We start from the raw sequence: 19,091 nt of genomic DNA on the forward strand, positions 1-19,091 counted from the left end.
TAATTGAGCAATTCTAATGAACCACAACACCAGCAGGGAAGGAGACCCGAAAAAAAGGCCAACAAATTGCATTGGATTTGGATTGGATTGATGGAACGTTTTCTTTTTTTTTCTGTTTCCAAGGAACTACAATATTTGCATGTGATTGACAACAGGGTTAATTGAGTGTGAGTGTCTCGGGCACATGGGCATTTGCATAGAGTCGGTAGAAAACAAACATTTATTATAATAGTAATTCTGTAACTATGATTTCTGGTAACCCTTTTTGGGTGGCGTTTGGGGGGTACTACAATACATCCATTAATTCTACTGACAGGGTGAGAGTTGAGCTGAGGTGACTGATGATGGGGTGTTGAGTCAAGGTGAGAGATCTCCTCCACCCCAGGCCCAAAATGTCATTTCAATGAATATATAATTGGAAATTATGTGATTTTTTTTTATAGATTGTGTGTGGCGTTTTGTTTTTTAAATTTTCTTTTCTAGAAAATTTACATATTTTTTCGCTCTCTTTGGCAGATCCTCCGATTTAATTAATGGTGTTTCGTGATATTTTGCATACATGTGCTGGCTGGATCATTAATCAGGCCTTCTAAGTAGGCTGCTTGAACTCATTAACCCTTTTGTTCGCGCCGCATCCCCCCGACAGAAGTTTTGTGTCTTATATAAATATTTGCATTGCTGCCAATCCATGAGAACAGTGAGAAAGAGATCTGCTTGCTGCATTGCAACGCAATAAATGAAAATACAAAAAAAAAAACATAAAAGAGAAAGCACAAAGAACAGATACATATCCTTATTAATGATCCTGCTGAAACCTTTTCCGCAGTTTTAATTAGTGGAAACTCCGAACCTTCCATCTTTCGACCCGCTGGGAAAAACTCTCTCTGGGCCATATATCAAATATTATATTTTCTTTGGCCTCCTATCAAGATGCCCATTAAGGCCAATAAGTGGCCTCTCATATTATGCCATATTTTGGAAATTGCTAAAAAAAAAAAAAAAAAAGAATATCCAAGCGAAAACAAAGTTTTGTGGAAAAGTGCCAGCCGATAAACACGAATAAAACATTTGAGGTACATTATGTCAGGCGGTAAGAATTATTGGTTTCAGATTGTTTTCCCCAGATAAACCCCTGAATTATGGGGCCAAACGCAGCGGGCAATAAAAAACAATACGCGACAGATGAATGCTACCAAAAAAATATCTTTATCTGGGGGTTGCAAATCAAAAGGAAATTTCTGGCACATTTCGTATAATAAAAGATTATTTTGCAGGAATATCTCAAATCTCAAATAAATTTAATATGGATCCGTTTCCTACTGTATCCCTCTCGAGGTCACCAAAGATGCGAAATCTTCTCAACTTTAACCCTATAATCGGGGTCACCAGTCATGCAAAGATTTCTCCAAAGCCTTTCCTTTTGCAGTTCCTGTGTTTCCACTTTTATACTTACTTTACTATTCGATAGTTACCTGCAAGTAAAAGATATTTAATATAACTATTAGGTTATTGGAATTATTATTTACATTTTAATTTAAATTAAACTTCCTTGTTTCTCTTTAAAAAAAAATGAAATTCTGCTCATCTTTAATTCATAATTCAAGAAGAGAAAATATAATTTTTACAGTTCAAATAACAACAATAAGGTAAAAATTGAAGTGTAATCCCCTCCTTAGAGACTTATGCGGGTAGATAAACAGCTGGGTTAAACTTAACCCCATCGCAGAGAACAAAAGTCACGCGAATAAAAAACACAGAAATCGTATAATTAATTGCTTCGTAATTCGGTTGTGTGCCTAAACATCATTAATATCTATAAGATTTGACGAGCCACAGAGCTACCAGAGATCTTATAACCCACCACTTTTGACTTGTGGAACCCGCATCAAGCCTCAAGCTGGTTCGCAGCCAATTTCAATTAAACGCGCGGATTAAAACACTGAAATTGGTACTAAGACGACTTTTGGCACTTTGTCGTCACTCCGACAAATTGGGATATATGTACTATAGTACATGGTGTATGCATGAATCATTAATAAAAATCATAATAGAGGCGTGGCGAATGACGTCACGTTTTTGTGATTAGCAGACAGAGCGAGAGTCAAAAGGATTGTTGTGGGTTGCCCCTGATAAAAATGTTTCTAATTAGTTTTTTTCTCCCACTTCCTTGCCAACATCTAATGCATTTTGATGATCTGACAGTGAAGCGTCGTCTTATGCTTCAGTGCGTTTCGGCGTTCCGTTCTGGGAGTCGCAGAACCGAAGGAAGTGTGGCTAATTTGATTAATTGATTGGGAGCTACTGCCAGCCAGCTACTGTACTGTACTGTGTGTGTATCATATTAATAAAATGTTGGACAAAAAGTATTTGTCATAAGCAAAGGAAGCTCGAATAAAAATGTTTTTAATAACTGAAGGATGAATTTTACGCGATTAAAAGAAGTTCACTTTTCTCCACAAAAGCCCAAGAGATGTTCCTCTGACCAAAAGAGCAACCTTAAGCCCCATAAACGACAATAAAAAGCAACACATTAACATAACTTCTCAATTCCCGAAAAGAAATCCAGCAGCACATAATTATGTCTTTGAAAACTCTCATACATAATTCAACAAATTTTCCGCCTTAGGAAACATGTTTTTTTTCCTTTCCTCTATAAAAAAGGAACAAAAATTAAAGACAAATAAATAATTTTATGCAACAAGATCATTAAAATTTCCGCACCATATAAATGTGACCGTTGGTCATAAATATTCAAATTTCACACACAAAAAAAAGCAGAGCAGAGCAAAGCATCGCAGCCTCCCAAGTGCTGTTGCATCAATCATGACGGAAAAACAGGCTCATTAAAAACCGTAGAACGGAATTCGGTTTCAGAGTGTCTTGCAGGGCTCGCACATCCTGTCCTGTCCAGGCTGACCAGGATATATGTGGGGCATTTGCATATAAAAAGCATTTCAACGCAACAAATTGCATGTAAATGGAGTTTTTTTTCTTCCCTGCCCCGCGATCTGAAATCGCCGCCACTAATTATGCTCATTCAAAGAGCGTTGGGATAAATCTTTGGTATAGCAAATTTTTCACCAAACTGTCCCATGGTGGTGGGTCATCAGCATCCGGCTGCTGGACCAGTATCAGACCAGTGTGTGTGGCTGTGTCCTGCCAATAAATTTTCAAATTATTCCCAGCCTCGTTTCCCGGAACTGTGTCCCGGTACAACGTGTTAATGTCTAACCCTTTTGGGCTGTCCTTGTGCGCGTCCTTGTCACCGCTTGACACTAATGTCCCGCATTACAAACTGTTGAGCAATTTAATTTAATGTATACTCGGACTTGCTCTTTTGCAGCAGCATCCCGAAAATTCTCAAGATTTATTCCAGAAATTTACATGGCTCATTTTTTAAGGGGTTAAGTTCCAGGCATACCGCTTTTTGCGTTTCGCTTTGAATAATTTATTGCCTTTGACATTTTTTTCTCGCTGCGGTTTTTGGTGTTATTTTTGGTTCATTAATTGTAATTTTATGGCTGAGTTTTGATTTAATTAAGTTGCACTCGAAAGTGAAGAGCGTTCTTCGCTATTAAATGAGTTGGAATAAATGGAGTTGGTATTTTTTGGAATGGGGTGTAACGAGTATATCGAGTACTTAGCCACCTGGCATTGGTCGTTGCCAAAGGTTTAGGGAGTTAATTGTGCTTAGAGCTTAAAGAGCGTTTTTCCCCTCCTCTGATTCAACTTAAACAAAGCTCTGACGATGGTGGAAAAAGTTCATTATACCCCGCCATGGAAGTCTAATCGCCCATAGCCATGCTTACTGTGGCTGTGTTGGCTGGCTGGCTGGCTGGCTGTCAATCAACCTTATGACTTCTAATGACAATTCACATTTTGGTTTTTATCGTGCGTCTGTCATCAATAAATTAACTCGATCCAATGCCAATGCCAGCACGCGATTGAGACGGAGACAAAAGCTGCACAGAAATCGGAAAAACGCTCAAATGAGCTGCGATTTTTTATTACATTTGTTAGCGTCATCGTCATTTCACCTTTTGTCGCAGGGAATTCGAAATGCCAATGCAGACGGACGGACGTACCACAGTCGAATCTAATTTCATTTTATTTATTTATTTATTTTAGCCATGACAGCCAAAAACGATTCCCCCGGCAGTTCGATTCGTTTCGATTCGGTTCAATGTTTCGCATTTTACAACATTATTTAATACGAGTATTGGCTGATCGCCCGCCCCGTTCGCTGTCAGTGTCAGAGTTTTTACCGTCTCTCGTCTCGTCTCTCCGTGACTTTTATGCGCAATTGCTTGCTAATGGCCCCGCACTTGGCAGTGCAGCAGGCGTCATTCAGTAGCGTCATTCGCCTCATCATCATCATCGGCATCATCGGCATAGCCATCTCGAGACACATTCCGATTGCCCCGCGGGCAAGTTGCATTTTTCACTTGGCTGTCAACACTGCCAACGACAGCAACCAGCCACATCAGCAGCAGCAAAAGTAGGGGCACATAAAAGAAACTTGGCTGCCCACAGCAAAACAGGAGGCAAGGCCCCAGACCCTAAGAAAAAGCAGGGAAGTTCCTAAACTTCACATTAAATTTTTGAAAATTGTATTTAATCTAAGTATATTAGGTATATGTTTAAATTAAATTTGTTTATATTTAATATATTTTCTAAAAATGTAATTTTATATTTAGATTATGGGCTGTTTTTAGTTTAAGCTTTTAATGCATTTATATTTAAATCAAAGTGTATTTTAATATAATTTCATATTCATGTATGAAAAACCCGAATATTTAATTTAAACATATCTGTGCTTTCTAGATTATACATATAATAAATTCTTAAAACTTCCCTCGCCATAGCCAATCGCCCAGCCAAGTTCTTGGCTAAGTTCCCAGATAAAATCGTCCGTCATTGAGTGGGTGAATGGATGACTTGGGCCCCAACCCATCCGACCATTGAGTCCCCCACCTGTCTGCGCTGATTGAATGACTGAATTGTCGAGTGAGGGAGGGCAGGAAAGGGAAACTTGCGGTAGCTCCATATAGTCTGATTATCCGCCAGCTAATCCGATGGACCCGTACCCCCCGTCCCGTTCTTCCACAGAGTTAGAGATAGTTTTATGAGCGGAAAACACCTACCCGAACCCAGCACCAGCACCAACACCAGCCCCAGCCCCAGCGGCAGTATCGCAGTCGTAAAATCTTAATATATGAAATTAAGCTGTCATAAATTTGCTTTAATGCGCTTTAACTTAATTGCCAGCAAAAGAAAATTGCAATGAAAATGAAATTCCTTTAACTCTTGACAGCGGCAGGTGTGTCGTTCGGGGTGGCAAATCCGTAAAATAAAACGTGAGGGAGTGCATCAGGTAGATTATTAAAATATATTCAGAGTAAGAACATTCCGGTTGCTCTCCACTTTCTAAATTTGTCGCATGAAAAATTGAAATTTTAATGTCAAAGAAAATAGGAGAAAGGAACTACTCCTCGTCTTGTCTAATTGGAAACTTCTCTCAAAACTTCATTAATAATCCGCTGGAGCTCTGGCGAGGGGAACAGACAACTGAGCATTAAATCAATTAATTTGAATAGTTGTGCCAACATTTAGAGCAATTTTTCAGTGACATGAACGCGCGTGTCCCTCTTCGGAGAGCAAGAACCCTTGACATTTAGGAGTCTGTCATTGATTTGGGGGCGAGCGCACACTTTTGTCAAGATTTATGGTTGGTAGGGGGCGTGTGCGTCTGTGGGGCACGCTTCGCCGCCTGCATCCCATAATTAAGTGTCAGCCATGGTCTTGTGACTTTACTAATTCCAATCAGCAACCAGAGAATCCGCATTGATTCCTCCTCAGACAAACCATAATGTTCAGATCATGATCCACATGGGTATGTCTCGGGCCCTAGCTCTAGCTCTAGCTCTAACTCTGGCTATATGGCGGCGCGTACTATGATTTATGACAATGTGGGGAGGGAGGCACAGCATGTCTGATCTTTAGCTAAGACCAGGAAATGGTTTCAAGCATGAATTAGTAGGGTATTTTCTCGTACACACAGAGTCCTAGCGATTTTACTATGTAAAATCTTTTCTTGTTTAAAGTCTCGTAAAACTTCCTTAAAAGAATGCAATAAATTCTCACGTTCCATCATTCATCTCCCTCTTTGCAATGAATAATTTGTTAATTAATCATGTAAAATCGAGTATACAAAAAAAAAACTTGAATTTTGACCATAAAACTTCTAAAAGTTTTCCCGTGCATCCGCTGCTGCGCTTTTACTTACCTCAGGACAATAACAAAAAAAAGGGGGAAAACTCCCAAAATTCAATTCAGCAAGATTAATGATGTTTTATGAGACACTAACAAAAGCCACCGAAAACCAACATCAAAAGATTCAGACACATCACTCAGCCCAAGACAGTCAGTCAGGGAGTTCGTCAGTCAAGTCAAGTCGGTCTGCAGCATCCGTTGAAATTTACCTTGGTCATCGCACAGACAATGGACAATGGGTGGCGTTAATAATTCATGTTTCAATTAATTGCCATTTTGTAGCCCTTTCCCCAGCCACACAGCATCGCATCATCCTCAGTCACAGTCTCATTTCTCAGTCAAAAAAAAAAAAAAACAAAAAGGTGTTCAGTCAACACCTTGACCAACCCAGCCAAAGGGCGGCGACGCTCTGTCTGGCAGTGAGGCTGAGGATGACCAGAGGAGGTTGTATCTTGTATCTTTTTTCGTGGGTCTCTCTGTGTGTGAAGTGCCAAGACGAATTTCAAGTTTTTGTTTAGGATGATTAATCCTTTCGGTTCTTGTTTGGTTGCTTTTTATGCGCAATTTGCTTTGATTAATTTTTGTGAGACATGATCTCCACTATTCATGAGCTTCTTCAGCTTTACAAATGAAGGGACTCGACTCTTTCCTTCTGGTGGATCAAAGGGTTAAGCTAAGCGGAAGATATGTGTGTGGATAATGTGGTCATTCTTCTCATTGATTTCTGTCATACTTAAATGGAGGGTACAGCTAACATTATTTCTGGTATCTCTATCATATAAATACACACAAATCACAATTTCGAGCAATGATCTGCCTGATCCAGATTGTATTTGTCACATCAAAGTGGATGCCTCAAGGATTTTATTCCGTGTATGTAAAAAATGTAAATGAAATATATTTATTTTAAACATCAAATATATTTACACCGTTTCTATTGCTGTAATTTTTTAAAATATTTAAATTTCAGTGCTTTTTTTCAATGGTCTGTGTTTCATTGAAAAATGAAGCAATTTCACATTAATATCTCAATTAGCTACTGAATAAGCCACTTTAATTTATTAATGCTGCAAAGCCTAATGCCTTTGACATTGGCTTTGGCATTGACATTCCCCAAAGCTCTGCCGATTTTTTGAATATTTTCAAGTGCCCAACAAACATAAATTCCCATAAAGTTTTGGCGTCCATAAACTCCCATTGAAAGGCTTAAAGTGCGCTCGGGCTACAAGCAAGACAATCTCATAAAAGACATATCAGCCAGCGGAAAAATAAAAAGCCAATCAAAGGGAGACAACAACAACAGATCCACTTGAACTTGAGCGACTTCGGCGACAGATGACAGACGACCCAGACCGCCGAGAGAGAGAGAGAGGGAGATTCTTTGCCAAATCGTGCGTATAACTGCGTCAGCGACAACGACAAACAGAACAATTTACATATTGACAAGGCTGTCAATGCTTATTCGTGGCAATTCATTTCAAGGGGTTACCGGATTTCTTTGTGTTTGCGCAGATAGCCACAAAAATGCTTTGACATAATGCAATTTTCAGACGAGACGACGACAAGGAGGAGAGCAGCAGCATCAGCAGCAGCAGAAGCAGAAGCATTTGAAGAGAGATGCTCCGCTGTTCCGATTGCATCTGTCAGATGTCAGTGATGCCTGAGCATATTCCGACTCTTGTCAGAGGATTGTGTAAGGTAATATCCACTCGAGAAAGTCGTCGTCGTTGCTCCTGTCAGCACCTGATTGTGTCTGCGCATTCGTTCGTTCGATGTGAGAGTCAGATGTAATTTCTAGTCAAAGTCGCACCCAGGCCCCCGACATTTCCATTTGGGGAAAAGTCAAACAAATGCAGTTTAACACTTGCCGTCTCCAGGCGCCCCTAAAACTGCTGCTCCTCCCAGGCCCAGCTACCGCCTTCAATGTGGCGTGTAACTGAAACATGCAACATCCAAATGCATTGAAATGCCCCACCAAAAAAAATACCCTATCCACCCAAGCTGACTGGCGCACACATCCCCACAGCGTCGTACACACATCAAAGTAAAACTTTTTCTATATAAAAACGCACCAGGGGGTCCCGTCCGGTTCGGTTCTATGCTATGCTCTGCTATGCCATGCTAGCTAGCTCCACTGTTTTGGTTATGCCCTAAAACAGATGAGAGTTCAGTGGAACCAATATTCAATGTACCTTTTGGGAAGGAAATAATTTTAGCTTGCATATTTAATAAGAAGTTTTTACTTTATTTCACCTAACAATAAAAAAAATAATTCTAAGCAAGCCCAATCGATAAATATTATCATATTTTCTAATATGTAATTAAATTTTTAATAGCAATTATTAGCTCCGTTAGTTTTGAAACCAAATAGTCGGTAGAAGTCTCTAGCATTATTTACCATTCACTAAACACTCAAGTGGTCTCAACTCTGTACAAATGTCACTGAACAGAATCTATTCCTAATTTGTCTCACAATCAATACGTCCGGAAAGGGCATCCACGATTCCATTAATGGCATTGTCAATAGCCCTCCTCACTGGCTCCCCTTCCTGTTTGCGTCGTGTCATTTGGTGTGTCGCTTTCTTTCAATTGAATTCTTTCTTATTTTTTTCTGTTTCCTACTCCTCGGCACGCACTCACTCTCTGCCGATCTCTGTCCCTCCCTGGCTTTTGTTGCTGTTCTATTCGTATGGTCTCTGATGTGCTCTTATTTTTCGGTTAGTGCCTTCAAACACCTATGCCGACATCGTCTGTGGGTCTTTCGCCTTTAATTAGCGGCCCGATTTATTTATTTACTCTTGTGCTGTGGGTTTAGGGCCCAAAGTGACTTGCTCGTTATTGGGCTGCTCAAGCGATTCCTCGAGGCTGGCGGATGCGATTGATGCTCGGTGCCATATTGAATTACATTTGATTCTGAGCAGCAGAAAGAATGTGCCATGACCAGGCCGATGTTTGTTCAATAAACATTCTTTTGTTTTTGTCGGAGATTATAAATTAGTTTCGGTTGGGAAATGAATGCAAAGTTTCATTCGTTCAATGATTTGATTAAAATGTTTTCTAAGGGGTGGAAGAGATGGCAATAAATGTCCAATAAAAATATAATTATTACTCGCCCAGCCCACCTTTTTCCGCCTTTTTTCCGTGTTCTCAAGGCAGTTTATCTTGGGTTTTATGTGTGCGCCGCCACCTCCCCCCCTCCCAACTATCTGTGCTCTATGTGGACGAGGAAGAGTCCTCCTCGGTGTTTAGGCCACTCCTGCACATAAATTTAACCGAGTGTATTTTATATCCACTTCCCTCGCTCTCTCTCTCTCCATTGTTTCACCATTTCTATTCTGTATAGTAATTTTATGTGAAAATTTGTTTATTAAGTAGTCTTTGATAGTTTCGTGGGCAGTTCAGTTCTTCCCCGGAACAGTTTAATTTATTGCCCATTTTTTTTTCGGGTAGGAGTTGCAATTAAATGGGTGCGGTTTGCCCATTAGAAAGCATATAAATTTATCTAGCATTAGCATTAGCCTTGATTTGTTTTCACTTGGAATTCCTTCTTCTTTTTTCAAGTGTGATATGTTTTATATTTTCTTTTGGGATTATTTTCGAACGATTTATTTGTAGGTTTTGTGCCGTCAGCACTTGAGTCACATAAATTTATGGATAAACGTCCCCTGCCAAACTCCAGCTAATTAATTATTAACATATTTCATTTACAAATCTAGATAGAAATTTCGAATAATTCATTATAACTTCACACCTCGTCGGCTTTTTCATTTCTCTGAATCTTTTTACAATTTGTTGAATTTAATTTGGTTTCCCCCAGAACATATTCCACACTTTTTTCTGGTTCTATATTTAACGACAAATGGAGCAATAAAAAGGCGTCACCTTGGCAGCATGTGGCAGGCTACAAAAAAGGGGCGCAAATGCTTCCACTTGAGGCGCATTTGGGGATAGAGGTGCCACAGAAATGAGAATGGTGGAGTGCACCGATCGAGGTGATCTGTAAATTACACTGATGTTTGGTTCTCTATTTGCGGGGGCCTCAATGTTAGGCAAATGCTCCCCAGCAGCGTTTTCAATGGCATCTACCGGGTATATGTGGCAGCTGCAAAGACTAAGAGGAATAACCTTAAGGGGCAGGTTTGTTTAATGCTCATGCAACAATTTCTGGAGAGCTTAGCTGGGAACAAACGAATATGTCTATATCTCTTAAATTAGACCTAGGCTGGAGCAATATCCATATTAAACATTAAATTAGAAATAATATGTATATACAAAAATTTTAATTTGCACATAAATTTTACCTATCGTAGTTCAGTGATTTTCTTGAATAGTTTTAAAATGTAATTTAAATTAAGTGTGGGATTCGTTTTCCAGCCATAAAAATATTTTCAGTTTGGAAAAAATAAATAAGAAATAAAATAAATAAAATGGAAATGATTTCTGTTAGTTAAATTTGTTTGTAAATTTTTTGTTTAAAGACATAAGCTTAATGGCTATGGTTATGCCAATCTTTTATCAATTCACATCCATAGAATTTCCATTTCGAATCCATAAATCAAAGCGACGATGATATATGAACATCACATTTATTAACTGACAAAGGCACAGGACAGTCCTTCTATGCCATATGCAAGTGGGTCAAGGGACCGGGACCTCTGCAACAACCTGCCAAACCACTCGGCCAAGTGCGCAATCCCCTTTGACCAGAAGGGTTACGCACTCCCGGTTGGGTTCCCCTTTTCCCGATGTCCAGTCTTTAAACCTCATCCCAATACCACAGCCGAGTCCCTTGGCCATCCTCGAGTGTCAGCTTGCGGTCATATTTCATTTCTTTGCTCAACTCGTTTTCTTTTCCTTGGGTCGACTTGCGGTTCGCTTGTGTGTGGTTGTGGGGCGGCACAAAAACAATGCCAAAAAAACCCGTCTTGAAGTGGCATCCCATGGACATTTACATTTACATTTTTATTACAAACAAATTCGTTGCGGTTACAAATGCGTCAATGCAAATAACATTTTTTTAACACAGAAGATCTTCTCGATAAGAAGATGACTGTGGGACTGTGGGGTGGTTCTGTTTCTGTCCACTACCGGGTCGGGTCTCCTCCTTCCTGCTGTCAGGGCCAGTACAAATTACTCACGGTCAATAAATCATGCCGCTTGTCAAAATAAATGCATAAATTTCCCCAATAGTTTTTCGCAACAGAAAAGAAAGAGTTTAGCCCAGGTTCTTTATCAATTGAATTGGTTAGTAAAATCTTTGGGGGAATTCGGGGATTTGTTAAGGGCTTAACCAGTTGGTCAAGTCAAATGCATGCTGTTGGGGTCTATTTGGGGTAGCACGAATATGTGACGAGATTCAATAATATAAAAAAACTTATAATATTATAACTTCATTTTATATTGATTTTTTAAAGCGCATTTTAAATCTATATCAATCTATTCTATACGCACATATTAATCTCTCTTTTTAAGATATATGTATATATGTATGCTATCCAGGGAAAACTTTTGTACTTGTATCCAAATAACCCTGATGGTAATCCTTAGATTACTTCTGAATCTTCCAACAATTAAATCACAGAGTATCCGAACTTCGTTGAGAATCACCTTTTTCAAACCCCCCACAACATTTTCCTGACCGGGGGTGGCTTAACCAAATGATGGTCAAATGGTCAATGCTTAGGCGTTTATAATTTTTCGATTTATAGTCACATTTATTTACCGTTTGCCCCGATACAGTCAGGGGTAGAGAGAATAAGTCAAGGAAATGATTGATTGGCCGAGCGAGAAGTGAAAGAAACCACCTCGGCCCCAAAGGAGTTGTGTCGTACCCGATCCAGCTGCAAATAGGACACGGACAAGCCAGAGCAAATTTGTAACAATAAAGCGTAAAGTCTTGGGCGTCTTTTGGGAAATTTGCAATGCCCAAGGAGACGATTGGGTGAGACTGAGAAGGGTAAAAGTGGTAACCGGAAACTTACTAAACGAGTTGAAGAATCGAAAGGAGAAGGAATAAATGATTGATACCAGGCGCAGTCAAACAAAAATTACTCAATTAGTTAGGCATTAGCCTGGGAGAAATAATCATTAGGATGAAAACCCCTTCCCAATGCCTACCACACAGACTCTGCTCGCCTCTGGCTCTGTCTCTGGCAGGCAGCGTAAGTCCAGTGGCTCCGCCGACAATTAGGGTAGAACGCAATTGAGCGTTGACCACAGAACCTCATTATAAACAATTTTCTTTATCGCCGCACAGAGCACACAGGGAAAGAATGAAAACCGAAATGCATTAGCAGACAGAGAGAGAGAGAACAATTTGAGAGCCCATAACATTAGAACCTTCTTAGACACTTTAGAACAAAAAATTGCTGCAAATCACGGCAAGTAAATTAGACAAAATTGAGGCCCGGCCTGAGATCTGTTTGGTAAATTAAGTAAGGTTCTGTACACCCGAGAGTAGTGCCGCTTCTCCTCCATTAACATATGAAGACGAGGCCACGATTAACCGCAGACAGAGGGTGATGGGGGTGGGGGGATGATGGCAGACACTCGATGTCGCGACGTCTTCGTATGGGTTACGGTTTCTTCGGTTTCCAATGGCAATTAACTGGCGCTATAATGCCCTAAGGTGGGGGGTAATAAGTAGGAGACAATGGAGAGAGAAAGGTTGGAACAGACAATGGGTTCTAGAGAGACTCGAGCAGCCATCGTTCTAACTACCTGATAACCATATACTCTTAGTCCGCTCCATTCTGTGTATATTTTCCATTCAATCAAAGGTTTTTCCACGGTTGAAACCATCGCAAAGATGTCCCCATTGAAGAGCTACCAGATTTCTTGTTATTGTTTTTGTTTGTTTGCTGTTTCAAGCTTTAGTTTTATCGTTTGAAATGCCTTGAATAAACCACTCCCACAACAGATACATTAGCATGAACCTCTTCGTGCAATTAGTGTGAAATGAGAGAAACACTTGAAGAGTTTCGGTCGCAGCATCCTTTTGTCATCATTTCGGCGGATATTGTTTTGTCAAGGGCCAAAAATACCCTCAAGTGTCGCAAGAACAAATTGGCCTTTCCATCTGCTTCCCAAAGCATGTGCCAAATACAGTATTGAAAACATTGGAATTGACAGCTGAAAAACACTCGAGACACGACACAAAAAAGTTGCAATTAGCAAATGCAAACACGAGGCCATAACAGGGAAATCCACAGAAATTTTGGGGCCAGAATTGATACATATGTATGTACATATGTACATATTTATGTAGATAGGTAATACGGAGGGAATTTCGCTCTTTAAAATTAACTTATTAAGTTAATTTGCTTAATAATTTGCCAATGTAGCAATATGCACCATCATTACGAGCAATTTACTCAGTGCCGAAAAAAAATACATACATATCTTCCGAACAGCAGCCGCAGCAGCAGCAGCTACTGGTTAATACACTAAAGTATAAATACAAAAAAAAAGTTGCAAAGGAAAGAAGGCAGAGGCAGGCGAGAGTTGCTTTAAAAATATTTTGAACTGCGTAATGCTGACTTCTATGAGCATATGTATATATTAGTATTATTTATATTAGAATTATTAGGTATGTTTCTGAATTAAAACTGAACACTGAACAATATTAATTTAAAAATGTTTAATGTTTTAAAAACCAGTCAAAACATTACAGTCCACTCTCTTGGGGCAAGTTCAAAAGTGAAACCCAGTCAACACCTTGCCACAATGCCAATAAAAAAAAATACGGCATGAAAAATATTAAATAAAAATCACAATGCATTTTTAATGGTTTTTTTTTTTTTTTTTACGAATGAAGCCGATGACATGAGCGGTATGGATGAGGGGTTGGTTCCCCCAGACATTATGTAAGTATTATTGTTGTTTGTTTTCACAGGAGCTCAGCTCCAAAATGCCAAACCCGAACCGAACCGAACCCCTAACCAATCCAAACCAAATGAACAGCGCCAGAGGAGGGAAGCCTCAGCATTTTGCAATATTAAAACCTGCGGTCAGGTCTGGCTCTGGATCCAGGTCTGGGAGTGCCTGCCGGTTGCAGTTCCAGTTGCAGCCACAGAGGAGGAGCTGCTACGGGAGAGGCCAGCATATCTCTCTGCGCGTGGCCAAAAGCGTGAAAAATGTTTCTGCCATCGCCCAAAAAGCAGCGCATTAACAGCCAACAGCCAACAGCAAAAACCATAAACACAAAAAAACGAAGACAGAGAAAAAAAAGTGTTAATAACACTAATTTGTCTGCGGTCAAAATGGTAATTCTTGTGGATTTTTCTGTGGCACGAATGGAGTGGAGTGGAGTTCGTTTTCCCCCTTTTTGGTTTTTCGGATTGTATTTTATTTTTGGCTGCTGTGATTGGCAATTGTCAGGACGGGCTTCTGGTCAGTAGGTGAAAGGCGAAGGAGCTGCAGATAATGAGATGTAAACGACCACGAATATCCAAAGCATACTCGATTTTAGCCTTCTGTATCTGTCTACACATAATTGGGTGCCAAAACACCAGAAATCTTCGACAGGCCCCAAAGGAAGAGGTGCGAAAAGGGTCAAAAACCAATTGGAAGCTGGGAGTTTGTTTGGTTAATGTTATCCAGCAGATTGGGCAGATTTTAATGTTTGCTGCATATTATTAAAGTCTTCCACATCTTTCCAAATTAACTTTATACATATGTCCCAAACAAATATATCCAAGTTTTTTTGTTATTGAATTTTCAGTTTCTTTTACCTTTCATTAGCCTCTTCTGCAGAAGGGGTTGCTTAAATGTGATTAAGTTATGTCAATTGTTTAAAAAAATTCAAAGAATGTGTAAAGTCAGTCTCAATAAAAAATATTTTAACAAAACTTAAAAAAAAAAAAAAATTATTAATGATTATCATAATTTCGTCGGTTTCAGATATCTTAGATCAGTTGCCCATCAGCTGTTGACCGTGTGATGATCAACAACTTGAGATCCTCGAGAGAAATCTACAATCAGAGATATAATTTAAAATTAAACGCATTTCTCATGGAAATCTTCCACTTACATGATTTCCAAATTCCATATTTACGCGCAATTCCACTGGATTATCGAGCTTAACGCCATTCTCCTTTAGAATCTTGAGGGCCGGCCCAACCACGTGTTTATTAATGTATTTACAACCAAAGAAATCGATGACACGCAAATTCTTGCATCCACGCAGCACACGCAGAATGCCCGAATTGGTTAGATGGTTCGAGTCTCGCACATACAGCTCCTGCAGCTGATCAGACTTGAGGAGGCCAATATATCTATTACTGATGCCCGGTAGGAAAACATGTTTCAGTGCCTTCAATTCGGAAATGGTCTTTGCATCGTCGGCATCGATGGTTTGATTGTCGTAAAGTATACGCAATCCACGCAAAGTATTTGCGTACTTTGACAGCGATTTGCCAAACATCTGGGAAAGTTTCATAGCTGGCAAAATTTCGGCAATGCCCAGTTGTTTAAGCTTCGGCAGATATGGCAATTCGGATAGAAAAATGCCATAAGTAAAGTTGAGATACTTCATTTTTGGCCACAGTCGTTTGCCATCCAAATGGTCCGGACATTTAACAAAACCGACCTTCACTTCCAATGTTATTAAGTTTCTCAATGGGGCAAACCATGCGTATATATCGATCGGTTCGCTATTGACTATACGCAATGATGTTAGCTTACGCAACTCATTGACTCGAATCACTGGAAAGGTAGGTTTCAAATCAAACGTAAAAAACCGAAAATAATTATCTGCGAAAACTTACAACTTTCATTGGGGAAACCAATCAGAAACAAACTCCTTAGCCCTGGAAATTCATGCAACGTATCGATGAAATCGATCGCACGAAAATCGTTCCGCAGTCCAATCCGGCATAATTTTTTCAGTGACAATAGCAATGGGACGATGACACTCCAAAACTCGGATCGTACCGGAATTTGTAATTCCTCCACATTGGGGCAATGATCGGAGGCCAGCTTCAGTAGAGCCACAATATGGGCCTTGTTTCGCAATGTAATGGTGAGAACGGATGCCCCAGCGTGGTACAATATTTTTGACCAGTACGAAATAGGCAGTTCGTCACAGTCGAGCATGCGGTGGGCATTAGAGGCGTAATAGGCGAAGCCATTGGCGAGTGTGGAGTGAACTTGGGCCAATTGCAGTCGATCTTCCAAGTTCTGAATGTGCGAAAATATCAAGCTGATTAAATCCAAGGGTAGATCAAGAATATTCGGAATGGCGAGCATTTTTTAAGACAAATTTTCCCGAAATTAAAAGCAACTTCACTCAATTAATTGAAAAGCACATTTTTCACACCAAAGCGCATATTCACTTTTAAAGGATTGTTACCTTAGCCTATGGGTGTGGGTATTCATGCAACTGATTTTAATTTGTTTTAAATTTTTTTCTGAGCAACGAAACTCAATTCAGATATTTGTTTTGCTAAAACAAAATGTAAACAAACAGCTAAGTGTCACCATATTAACACCAGCATGTGCTGAAATCTTAGCAATAGCTTTTTAAAAAATAGCTTTAAGGCTGATTTAGTCGATGGAGTAATTGCAAAAAGTATAAAATATTTTCTTATTGATCAAAAGTGACCGTTAAAATGCTGCAATGCAACGTAAAATTCCAGAAAAAAAAGTGAACAATGTCATTTGTATAATGCCGCAGAAGGGGTTAAAGGTGACTAAGCACCAGGTGGAAGCACGTTCGAAGGTTAGCCCGAAACCATCCAAGCAGTAAGCTATCCACGAAACTATTTTACTTAATTTCGCCAATGTCAGGACAGGCCCTCCCTCCTCCCAGGACGCGGGTGCATTATTTTGTCTTTGTAGGTCTGGGTTTAGGCGATAAAGCGGCCAAGGGGTTAATGTGAACGGTACCTGGTAACGGGTAAAGTGTAACTTATGGCTAAGTATGCCCATTAAAGTTTGCAGTAAGGCTATTATCATAGTTTTGCCACTCTTGAAGTAGCGACAATTCCATTTAATTGGATTCTATGCGACTCTCGAGAGCGTGTTTAATTGGGCAGAAATGAGCGCACACACACACAGACACGTACTCGCAGGTAAAAGTATTGGCGGAATTTTGCTTAAAAGGGAGCTATTATGTACCTCAAATTGGTTTTGAAATATTTATTGATAATAAGAAACGGTCTAACTTATTAGAAATAGTACCTAATAAGGAGAAACTATTATTTGTACGGTATTTGGCAACTTCGGGAACAGTGGCATAGAAACATAGTGGAATAATGGGAATGGTGGGAATTTTTGAAAGATGTAAAACCTGCGTTTAAATATATATTTTAATGCCAACAAAATACAAAAATTGAACTAATATGACACAAAAAAATATATAATAAATAAAAATAATTAATTATTCGAAATTATCTAGCAGATGATGGATGCATATTCTTGGGTATAGGCTATCCAGATATTAAATCGTTCCATGCCACTTATCTATTTCTCTAACGAAACTACTTCAATCCACCTCCAATTAGGTCTCTTTAAGTCATCAGAATATGGAAATTTCTGCCTTGGTCCCTGGGCCCTTAAAGAAAGCTCCTTCAGTGGCAACCATCAGCAGCATCATCATCATCATCATCCATGCCATATCCGTATGCACTCAAGCATATAGAGCCATAAACACAGTCAAGCAATGACCACACATAAAGGCTGGACCAGAGCTCACCCCGAAACAATGAGGCCATAAGGAAGAAAGAACGCTGCGCTCCTCCACGCACTCTTCTTTGCACAATCAAATGGAAATAATTGTGGTGGCAGTCGGCAGTGGCAGTGGCAGGGCAGTTGAGTGAGAGAGCACCACAAGACGAAGTGCTCCTCATTGTGTGGCGGCAGGAGCTGCACCATCCTCGTCGCACTCATTGAAGTGTTGATGCATCCAGCGGCCTATTGATGTGGCAGTGGCAGTGGACATTGGTTGCACTTCCCGTACTCCCCCCCTCCCCACATCCAATGATTTCTTTATTGAGCTCAGATCGAAGAACTCCACTGGGACTGAAGAGAACTCTGCCAATTAGTTCGTCTATCATTGTCGGGGAGTGTAAGGAGGGGCATTTGAACAAAAGGGATTTTGTGGTTAGTTAGTGGCTTTGCTTAGGCTTCCCATCACCAGGGGGCGGCGGCGCTGGGTTCAAAGGGGTTAAGCAGCCTGATGCTTAGAAACTTTGCTGCTTTGCTAGCACATATCAAGAGGTAATGAACAGCAGACAGCAGGTGAAAGTAACTTTACAGGGGAATGAGCGACCTTTATAAATGAATGACGCGCAGCTCCCTTTATACAATTTTGTCCCTTTAAGCTTCATTGGCACAGCATAGCACAGCACAGAAAGGAACCCCCTCCGCTTATTGAAACTGAAACATCAGCAAACACTCAAGGTTCCCTACGTAGGGTCTTCCACTAAACTAACATCTATGAATGAGAGAGAGAGAGAGAGAGGGGGAGGATAGCAACCCTTTCTATGGCTATGCTTAAGAAATCTTTCCAAACAATTAAGCGCAGCATTTGTGCAAACCAATCCTTGACAATCCCTTCCAGCGAAAATAACTCCTTTGCCTGCTCTGTGATAGCTTTAGGGGAAATGCCGACACACTCGACTCAAAACCAAAAATGAGATACAAAGGGGAGAGATTCTAAAGGAATTTCTCAAGTCTTTTTTGTCGGCTACGAGTTATGCAAATTTTCAAGTCTCTACCTACAAAAAAAAAAAAGGAGAGGCAAAAAGTACTCGGAATGAAATCTAACCAAATTTGTTGCAGTACCAAAAGTAACAATCACTTGCTGGGTGACGGGG

The 19,091-nt window shown here is 40.0% G+C and overlaps 1 protein-coding gene across 1 annotated transcript; it reads right to left on the reverse strand.

Annotated features, from left to right (window-relative positions):
* Window positions 1-14,932: 14,932 nt before the first annotated feature.
* On the reverse strand, window positions 14,933-16,609 carry LOC111064791. Its single transcript, XM_022352562.2, has 3 exons — window positions 16,041-16,609; window positions 15,305-15,978; window positions 14,933-15,245 (listed from the first exon to the last, which is right to left on the reverse strand). Exons 1-3 carry the CDS (start codon window positions 16,519-16,521, stop codon window positions 15,180-15,182), a joined length of 1,221 nt encoding a protein of 406 aa, XP_022208254.2. The 5' UTR covers window positions 16,522-16,609; the 3' UTR covers window positions 14,933-15,179.
* Window positions 16,610-19,091: the final 2,482 nt, after the last annotated feature.

Source organism: Drosophila obscura, unplaced genomic scaffold (assembly GCF_018151105.1).
Source record: "Drosophila obscura isolate BZ-5 IFL unplaced genomic scaffold, ASM1815110v1 contig_208, whole genome shotgun sequence".
Taxonomy (NCBI): domain Eukaryota; kingdom Metazoa; phylum Arthropoda; class Insecta; order Diptera; family Drosophilidae; genus Drosophila; species Drosophila obscura.